General features: G+C 59.8%; 1 protein-coding gene across 1 annotated transcript in view; it reads left to right on the top strand.

Annotated features, from left to right (window-relative positions):
- The window catches only part of SDK2 (sidekick cell adhesion molecule 2), a 189,974-nt gene that overhangs the window by 144,506 nt on the left and 35,741 nt on the right, over window positions 1–9,727 (top strand). Inside the window, exons 31-37 of the mRNA XM_021711624.1 lie at window positions 608–706; window positions 1,558–1,752; window positions 2,771–2,972; window positions 4,288–4,391; window positions 4,910–4,980; window positions 6,788–6,923; window positions 8,442–8,498. Of these exons, the coding sequence (XP_021567299.1) occupies window positions 608–706; window positions 1,558–1,752; window positions 2,771–2,972; window positions 4,288–4,391; window positions 4,910–4,980; window positions 6,788–6,923; window positions 8,442–8,498 (864 nt within the window). The remainder of the gene's footprint in view (window positions 1–607; window positions 707–1,557; window positions 1,753–2,770; window positions 2,973–4,287; window positions 4,392–4,909; window positions 4,981–6,787; window positions 6,924–8,441; window positions 8,499–9,727) is intronic.

Here is a 9,727-nt window from a genome sequence, read left to right as displayed (position 1 = left end):
ACTTGCCCCCTCCCCCAGCCCCCCACCCTGCTCCCTTCCCACCCTCTCTTTTGGTCCACACCACTCAGTCTCCATCCACACTCCCAAAACAACTACTCCACCACCCCTGAGGCAAGAAAAGCCACCTCTAGGGAATAGGCCCAAGCAGACCCTGGAAGTGTGCTCAGGACTTCCTGGACAGGGAATTCCAGGATCTCAGAGTGAGGTCTAGGGGGAAGGGTAGTGCAGACTCGGGGTGGGTGCCTCCCCTTGCCCACGGGTGGAGGGAAGACAGGGCAAGACCTTTTAAAGCACAGACCCAGGGCAGCCTGTTGATGGGGCATCTACATAGACACTGAACCAGAGAGCTGAGCCTCGGGCCTTCACCCAGTAACCAATTTTGAGGGCAGAAGGCTCACTTGACCTTCTAGTTCCACCAAATGACACTTATTTTGAGGGTGGAAACCTTGATGATTTCATTTTCTTGTCCCTGGCTCCTGACAGAATTTCCCTGGGCTGAATGGCCCCGGCCCCTCTGCCCCGCTGGGCTGCCTTGCTGGTGTCAGCCTTGGCTGGGGCCAAGCGGCAGCCTCACAGGTCGGTCTCTTCCCCTTTGACCCCCCCCCAGTGCCAGGACCACCCATGGGCATCCTGTTCCCAGAGGTGCGGACCACATCCGTGCGGCTGATCTGGCAGCCCCCAGCTGCCCCCAACGGCATCATTCTGGGTAAGCTTTTGCCCTCCCCATGCCCTGGCTGCGAGAAGAAGGAGGGGGCGTGAGGTGCAAAGGGGGCAAATCAGTTCCTGGTTGGAGGGCGAATAGGCTCAGGGAGCGCCCACATCTCTTCAAGAACGGGTCCTGAGTCTTATTTCTCTTGCCAGAAGTTTCAGTCTGTAAGATTATCTGCTGGAGGTCAAGGTCAGGGTTCAGGTCCCTTAAGGACCATGGGTTGGCTTTGTGTCCCTAAAGGCCCCCAGTCCCTAGCCAATGGGTCATCTGGTCAACCTCGGCTACTGATCCTGTAAGTAAATCCAAAAGGCTTCATCCCAAGTTCAAGGCTCCCCCCACACACACACCCAGGGTTGAAGTCAGCAACTGCGTGAACTTGAGAAGAGCTCCTTCTCCTTAAAAATGAGGGCTTCTGCCATCTGACCCAGGGCTCTCGGTCCTGACCTCACACACCGCCTACCCTGGATGACCTGCCACATCCTTGAAGACAGGAAGGGCGCGAGCTTTAGCCCAGGAAGGCCTGCCCTGGGATTCCAGCTCAGCCAACTTCCTAGCAAGAGTTCTGGCCTCTCTGAGCCTCAGTTTCCCCACTTGGGGGTGGATGGGGGTCATGGACATGGTGTGTAGAGTGCCTGCTAGTGCCCCCCGCAGTCTACACTCCCCAAGTGGGAGCCAAAAACCGGAGAGTGACTGAGAGAGCATCAGACAGTCAAATCACAGCCAGGGTGGCCACAGTCAGGGTGGCCCACGTGCAGACACTGCTGTGGCCGAGGAAAGGGTGACCTTTCCCAGGGCTCTGGGGAAGCTTGCTTTGCTTGCCAGCATGGCCATCTCCTTCCTTCCCGCAGCTTACCAGATCACACACCGTCTCAACACCACCACAGCCAACACTGCCACGGTGGAGGTGCTGGCCCCCAGTGCCCGCCAATACACAGCCACCGGCCTCAAGCCAGAGTCTGTCTACCTGTTCCGTATCACAGCCCAGACCCGCAAAGGCTGGGGAGAGGCTGCCGAGGCCTTGGTGGTGACCACGGAGAAGAGAGGTGACTGCCACGGGGGTGCTGGGCTAGCCTGAGGGGGCAGCGAGGGGGCACCCCAGCTGACCGGTGCTCGGAGCCTCTCCTAGTGGCTGGCTGGGGAATCTCTGGACTGGAGCGGGCAGTGGGATCCAATCTCTGAGGCCAAGGTCAGCGAGGGATCTGGCGGACTGGCAGAGCTGAGCTGGGAGTTCCCCTCCCAAGGACCCTGCTCTGCTCTGGTGTCCTCAAGGGAAGGTCGGTGACCATCTTCCCCTCCCTCCAAGCCCCTGGCCTTGTCCGGATGGATGGAGCAGCAGGACTGCAGCTGGACCCCTGGCTGCCCCTGCCCTGCTGCCCTGAGCTGGCACCTTGCCCCGCCTTGGGGTCCCTGGAAGCAGACCCAAGACCCTAGTGGATGTGGAAGTAACGTACTAGAAAAACTTCTCAGGAAAAACCAATAGGACAGTGGCTCTCAACCAAGGGCAACTTTGCCCTGGAGGGGATATTGGGCAATGTCCAGAGACACTTTGGCTGTCACACGTGCGGGGCTGCTGCTGGCATCAAGTGGGTTGAGGCCAGGGACGCTGCCACACAGTCCACCGTGCACAGGACTCCCCGCCACAAAGAAGCGCCCTTTCCAAATGCCTGTAGTGCTGAGACAGAAAAGCCCAGCATGAGGTGGGAGGTGAGGGTGGGAGAGAAGGAGGGAGGTAGTGCAGGTGCGTTCAGCCTCGTTGCAGGCAGGCGCAAGGGGGCTGGGGGGGCATTTGTTCCTCCTCCTGTCAGTCCTTGGTTCGAGGTTCTCTGAGGGGCAGATTCCCAGGTTTGGGGGCCCTAGGAGCCTGTGGATGGGTCTCTGACCAGGAGACACGGGTGCTGGCTATACACGGGTGTGAGGAACCGCCAGGCCCCTGTGTGCGTGGGAATGGGATGGGGAGGGGGGCCGGAGCACCTCCCTCCTCCCCGGAGCAAGTCCAACCCCCCACTGCCGGTAGGCCCAGGCTGGCTGGCCCACCTGCCCCTTCCCCTCTGCTGCCCCCAGACCGCCCGCAGCCGCCCAGCAGGCCGGTGGTGCAGCAGGAGGACGTGAGAGCCCGCAGCGTGCTGCTGTCCTGGGAGCCCGGGAGCGACGGGCTGTCCCCTGTGCGCTACTACACCATCCAGACGCGCGAGCTGCCCAGCGGCCGGTGGGCCTTGCACTCCGCCTCCGTGAGCCACAACGCCTCCGCCTTCCTGGTGGACAGGTGAGGCCAGCGCCAGTGTCTCCATCTCCATCTCCGCCCCTCCCGGTGGGGCAGTGGTGGCAGGGTGCTCCCAGCTGAGAGCACTTCCAGCTGTTCCTCACCTCTCAGCTCACACCACCCAGGGCGCCTCCGTCCGCTCTCACCCCTCCAGAATCAGCCCTCGCCCTATCTCCCTGGCTTCCTTTCCCTCCAGAACCCCCGCTAGGGTTGCCTCCTAATGAACTGTTTCTGGAGCCAGAAACCCTTTTAGTGAAGTGCCTGTCATCCTTCATTAAGGATGCCTCCAGCCAGGCTGCGTCTTCCACTCCGGCTTAATAGGGGCGTGGAGCTGCACTCCGAGATTCTGGCCTCAGTTTTAACTCCTCGGGGGTTGGAGTTTGTATGTTCCGGTTGAGGTGACCGGGCATTTTGGGCAATACTTTCTTCCCCACCTCCCCAGCTCCCAGTAAATTCAAAAGAAAGAGATTATTCAAAACAGAAGTGAGGCTCACAGAAGTGAAGTGTTGGTTAACCCTTGGAGAACCTCCACTCTTCTTAAGTTTGTTAGATTTAAGAAAGCCACACCTCATCAACAAGGGTACTTGTGCGGTGAATATTTGTATACCTAACCCTGAAATGTACCCCACAATTTTAAAGTTAAAAATTTCTTTTTTTTTTTTTGAGTTGGAGTCTCACTCTGTCGCCCAGACTGGAGTGCAGTGGCCACTCCCGGCTACCGCAGCCTCGACCTGCTGGGCTCCGGCGATCTTCCGCCTCAGCCTTCCAAGGAGCTGGAACTACATGCGCGCGCAACCACACCTGGCTAATTTTTTGATTTATTGTAGAGATGAGGTCTCGCTGCCCAGGCGGGTCTCAAACCCATGGGCTCAGGCAATCCACTCACCTCAGCCTCCCAAAGGCGCGGGATTACAGGCTGAGCCACCGAGCCCAGCTAAAGTTAAAAAATTTTAAAGTTAAAAGAAAAGGAAAGCCATGGCAGTCTCTGGGGTGGATGTCTTCATGGCTGTGTGGTCCTCTGACATGTGGACATTTCTTTATGGAGACCTCTGGCTTGTAACTGGGGCTATAGGTGCCCCAGGCTGGTGTGGTCTGGAGGGCCTGGCCTGGGTTCTCAGGACCCCCAGAGCCCAGCCCCAGTTTGTTGCCTTTGTATTAGAGCCCTTTTCTGAGCCTCAGTGTCCCCTTCTGTGTAGTGGGTCGGTCCCCCTGCCCCTTTTCCCCAAGCAGGGCTAGATCAGGGGGACTCTGTGGTAGAGGTGTGGAATGAAGTCTTGAGGGGACCCCCCGGTTCATTGGACCCGATTTCCCCCAACAGGCTCAAGCCCTTCACGTCCTACAAATTTCGAGTGAAGGCGACCAATGACATCGGGGACAGCGAGTTCAGCGAGGAGTCGGAATCACTGACCACCCTGCAGGCTGGTCCGTGCCCCTTCCCCAGAGGGTCTTTCTCTTGGCCCACAGGCTACTTCCTCGGGTGTTCTCTTCTGGGGGGAGAGGCCGCCAAAGACGAGAGGACACTGGCCCTGCCGGGCCCGGCAGCTTCTCGGGCAGAGTCCCAAGGAGGTCTGGGCCAGAGGGGCCTTTGCCGGGGCCTCGGAGTGCCAGGCCAGCCTGGTCTTCTAGTGCATTCCTCCTCTGAGGTCCCACCAGCTACCAGTGAAGGGAAGGGAGGAGGTCTCGGAGCAGCATGAGAGGCCGGTGGCTCTGTGGGGCGGAGCAGAGGGGCTCTGTGTCCCTTGGGTTTGGACTGAGGTCGGGTAAGGGTCCCTCTCTCCCTCCACACTGGCCCTGTGCTCCTCAGAAGTTGGGTCAGCGGGCATCGAAGGTGACAGAGGGGGACTTGCCACAAAGTCCCATGTCAGCAGAGTCTGGTCCCCTGGGCTCCTGGGGGCCTAAAGCTGCGACCCCAGAGCCCACCTGTCTGCCTCTCTCCACAGCTCCCGATGAAGCTCCCACCATCCTCTCGGTGACACCCCACACCACCACCTCTGTGCTGATCCGATGGCAGGTACGGCCCAGCAGACAGGTGCTTCCAGGAGGAGTCAGACAAACTCTGCCGTGGGACTGGAAAGCCAGCAGTCCCCCCCAGGGCTGCCTGGAACCCTGGGTTTCTCTGCCCCCAGAGCAACTGGGAAGGCATGCGCAATCCATGAGTGTGCGTATCATGAAGCATTCCTGACACACACGTGCACACTCACACACACACCTCATCCACCGTTCACATCCCTCATCCACACTCCAGATCTTCAAATCAGATGCAGTCGCCCCCATTGCAGAGGACCACCAAGACGCAGGGAGCGGACACGAGGTCCCAAGTCACACTGCCAGGCTTGTTAGCCTTAGGGCAGCTGAATCCTTGGACAGAAAAGGGCTTGAGGCTCTCAGGGCCCCAGAGCCTCCATGAAACCCAGACCTACCGGTCAGTGAAGAAATTCTTTCTTTTTTTTTTTTTGAGTCAGAGTCTTACTCTGTCACCCAGGCTGGAGTGCAGTGGCACACACTCCCAGCCACCCCAGCATCGACCTGCTGGACTCCAGTGATCCTTCTGCCTCAGCCTTGCAAGTAGCCGGAAATACAGTGCACGCCACCACACCCAGCTAATTTTTTGATATACTGTAGAGACAAGGCCTCGTCAAGTTGTCCAGGCTGGTTTTGAACTCCTGGGCTCAGGCAATCCTCTTGCCTCAGCCTCCCAAAGTGCTGGGATTACAGGCTTGGGCCACCACACCCAACCCCGAAGGGATTCTTAATAGAGACCTGACCAGTCACCATAAGCAGGAACCCACTATCCAGGTAGAGAGAAAACACCCTCTTCTCCATACCTCTTCCAGCTGCCTGCTCTTCAGTGGGCACTGTCCGCACTGTCACAGCCCGGGGAAGATCTCAGGCAAACCTCAGAGACCAGGCTGCCCAGGTGTCTTGACCTTGGCTCAGCAGGTCACCCTAGATGCCCCAAAGCTGCAAACTCCTGTCTCTGATTTTCAGAATCAGAGGGGCAGGCACACCCCTTTGGACATCTGCAGCCCCCAGAAAGGAATCCCTTGGGAGACAAAGCCGGGCAGGCCCCTGGCCCCTCCCCAGCCTGAGACACAGAGCTCAGCTAAGAGGACATTCCCTTAGATGAAAATGACCTTGTGCACCCATGCCGTGACCAGGCGAGGGGCGAAGCTGGGGCAACGTGGCAGAGAGGGAGGTACCCGCAGCAGCCAGGGAAGCAATCAGGGAGCTAATAAAAGACTGAACTGTTTCAGCAGGTTTTTTAAAAGAGGAATCATAAAAAGTAGTCTCCACCTTCTCCCGAAGCCTCTTCTCCAAGGAAGAAAAGGAGAGGGGAGTGCACTCGCCTTGTGTGTGATGGAGAGTAGGGACCGCAGGCCCAGCTCGCAGGAAGCCTGGCCAGGGTGTGCACGGCCAGGTGTGGCCGGGACCAGTAGGTCTGGGAAGCTGGTGGTGGGTTAAGGGATATCCTGGACAAGGAAGGCCCTAGGAAGACAGCTATGCACCCAGAGCCATGCTCCAGGTCCCAGCGAAGCTGTGAGATCTTGGGCAAGTTCCTTAACATCTCCGAGCCTGTCTTCTGCTCTGTTAGAGGGCAGTGCCTGATTCCTACCCTTCCCTGCCTCCCAGGGAATGCTGCCAGGATGAAATAACCTCGTACGAAATGCTCCGCACGATCGCAATGCCCAGTGTGCTTTGGTTTCTTTTCCAGTGGAGCTAGCACCCGCTCTGTGGCCACAGGAGGCGTGATGGGGAGAGAGGGTGGCGTGGGGTGCCTGGGGCCGGGCCCCCGCCCATTTCCTGCTCCCTGCTTGCAGCCGCCAGCCGAGGACAAGATCAACGGCATCCTCCTGGGTTTCCGGATCCGGTACCGGGAGCTGCTCTATGAAGGGCTGCGAGGCTTCACACTTCGAGGCATCAACAACCCCAGGGCCACGTGGGCGGAGCTTACCTGTGAGTGACACCCCGAGGGAGGGGGGGCGGGGGAGGCAGGGCTGGGGGTACACAGTTCATTTCACATTCTCAGCTTCCTGGAGTGGCGCTAAGTGGCTCTAACCTGAAACCCACCTCCTTCCCTTGGACCTCCCTCCCTGCCATCTCATTCATTCACTCACTGAGCACCTTCTCCTTGCCCGGGACACGGGGGCCCACGGATGCTCAAGACAGACAGGGTCCCGGCCCCTTGGAAGTTGCAGGCTGGAGGAGGAGCCAGGCGTGGAAGGCCCGTTGGCAGAACAGCTGCGAAGGAAGTATTCCAGGACAGCCTAAAGCCAGGGTCGAAACGATGATGCCAAGCGAGCCAGGCAGAAGGGACAGGCAGAGCCCAGCATGTAGGCAGGGCACCCTGCTCTTGAGGGACCGAAAGCCTCACCAGGTCAGGCTACCAGAGCAGGGATCCTGGTCCCCTCACGTTCCTCAGGGAATTCGCTGCCCTGCCCTGGGGCCCTGGGAATCCCGCCCCACCTCTGGCAGGAAGGCAGAGAGCATGGAGCCCAGGTGGAAATCCCAGGGAGAGGGCACACCCAGGGGCGGAAGGGGCAAACGGGGCTGGACTTGTGTGTGAGGAGGTCGCTTTGGCATCATGATTCTCGGCCGGGGTTGGGGCGTGGGGCCCGGAGGCAGGGAGGCTGTAGCAGGGGTGTGGGTCGCAGGGCATGAGGCCAGAAGCAAGGTGGGCTCAGACAGACCGAAGGCCAGTTGGGAGATGATGTATCACCCGTGTAGACGCACTGGGTTCTGTGACTGGCTCACAGGGGGACGGCGGCAGGCCGGGAGGGAGGCGCCAGGAGGACTGGGCTCCCAGGCGGGCGGCGGACACACATCCAGACTGGCAGGAGCAGGCGGCCGTTTAAGAGCCTCCCATTGTGACCATCCCTCCCATGGGTCCTTCAAACCTGTGTGCCTTGTCTCCCAGCGGGTTGGCAGACAAGGACATGATGGGGCTCATAGCAAAAGAGCATTACTAGAAACCTCGCAAGTAGCTGAGCCAACAGCTTGCGTTTGGGTGTGCTTTTCTTTTTCTGCCGACATGTGCTTGTGGTTGTGATTTTATATTGCCTGTGTATAATACAGTCATATTTCCTGGTAGTAAAATAGTTTCTGGTTCATATGAGGAAATTAACGACTCTAGTATTTCACGGCAGTTTCCAGGAAGCAAGTTGGGGCGAGAGGGTCCCCCGAGCTGTCCCTAGGGATGCTCCAAGGGGCTCTGGATACTCCCTGACCTCCAGCCAGTGTGCCTGGGGTGGGGCCGACTGACCTGGGAGCCGCTGCCTCCGCCCCCTCCCGCCCGCACTCTCACCCCAACCCCAAGCTCCGCATGGGGAACTGGAAATGCTCTCCCTGCCTGCTCTGCCCCGCCTCTCCCATCGGACCCCCGGTGGGGTTTCTCTGGTTGGGAGAGGGCGGGGATGTGTGTGCACTAACTGCCTCTGTCTGCTGTCTCCCCTGGCCCCCACCCCCACCCCGTAGCCATGTACTCCATGAGGAACCTGAGCCGGCCCAGCCTCACGCAGTACGAGCTGGACAGTAAGTCTCCTTGCATGCGGCTCTCCTCGCGGGCCTAGGCCTCCTGCGGGGGCAGGGAGTGGGGCCTCGAGAGCATCTGACCACACGCGGAAGGGTGCCCCCACCCCGGGGTGCTGGAAGAACAGGACCACCCTTCACACACGGGGCTTCCCTAAACGCACGAGCACGCAGGAGGTGGCGGGCCCAGTCTCCTTCAGGTCTGCCCTCTGAGGGTTGAAAAAAGAGAGCTCGTAGCCTGGTGCTCCAGGGGCCAGGGAGACGCAGTGGGTGCTGTTGGGTGCTGCGGGGTGGAGCAGGCGTGCGCGTGGCCCCTGCCCATTTCATCCCAGCGCCCAGGGCCCTTCTCGGCCCAGCTGGGCCTCGCATTCCTGGCCCTCTCCTGGAGGGAGCCCACGCCGGGGTCGTTCCCCCACCTCCGTCTCCCCTCTAGAGACCAGGCGTGTTCCCCGCTTGCTCACACCAGCTCGTGACCTTTTTCTCAAGCCCCAGCCCTGTGCTTCCTAACTCCCAGGCCCATGAGCCACGGGTTCTCCTGCTCCTTCTTCCTGCCTCCACCTAGGGCCTCACAGGCTGCAGAGCAGCTGGGCGAGGGCGACTCCGCCCATAGGCTGCTAAAGGGCCAACCTCCACCTGGGGAAGGGTGCGCAGCAGGGGACCCAGGGAGAAGGGTGCGGAGGGTGTGAGAGCCATTCAGCCACCTCCCAGGGACAGCGGCTCCCACCAGGGCGACTGAGCCCGTGCCTCGCAGCTGCGTCCCTCCCAGGCATCCTCAGCCAAGCACCCCAAATTTGGCAAAAACGTGGGGTTTCTTCGCCCTGAGTTCACATCCAATAAGCTCCTTCCTCAGCACTGAGCCCGCCTGTGTAGAGGTCAAGTGGATGAAGCCAGGCACAGTGGTGGGAGGATGGCTTGAGTCCAGGGGTTCGAGTCCAGCCTGGGCAACATAGCGAGACCCCACATCTAAAAGAGATGAATAAAGAGTTGGTGGATGGGAGATGAGGGGCAGGGCTGGGGACACTCTGGACATCCGTCAGGGTGGAGTAAGGTCACAGGCAGGGGAGACATGACCCTGTGGTCTGGCTACCTGGGACAGCTTTGGTTTACACTGTTGCCCCGTTGTAAATATTCATAGTGCAGGCCGGGCTCGGTGGCTCAGCCTGTCATCCCACGCTTTGGGAGGCCGAGGAGAGTGGATTGCCTGAGCCCGTGGGTTCGAGACCCGCCTGGGC

The sequence above is a fragment of the Carlito syrichta genome, unplaced genomic scaffold, assembly GCF_000164805.1.
Source record: "Carlito syrichta isolate Samal-C Ts95f unplaced genomic scaffold, Tarsius_syrichta-2.0.1 Scaffold302417, whole genome shotgun sequence".
NCBI lineage: Eukaryota > Metazoa > Chordata > Mammalia > Primates > Tarsiidae > Carlito > Carlito syrichta.
Note: the sequence above shows the minus strand (reverse complement) of the source record. Positions and strands in the feature narration are given on the sequence as shown.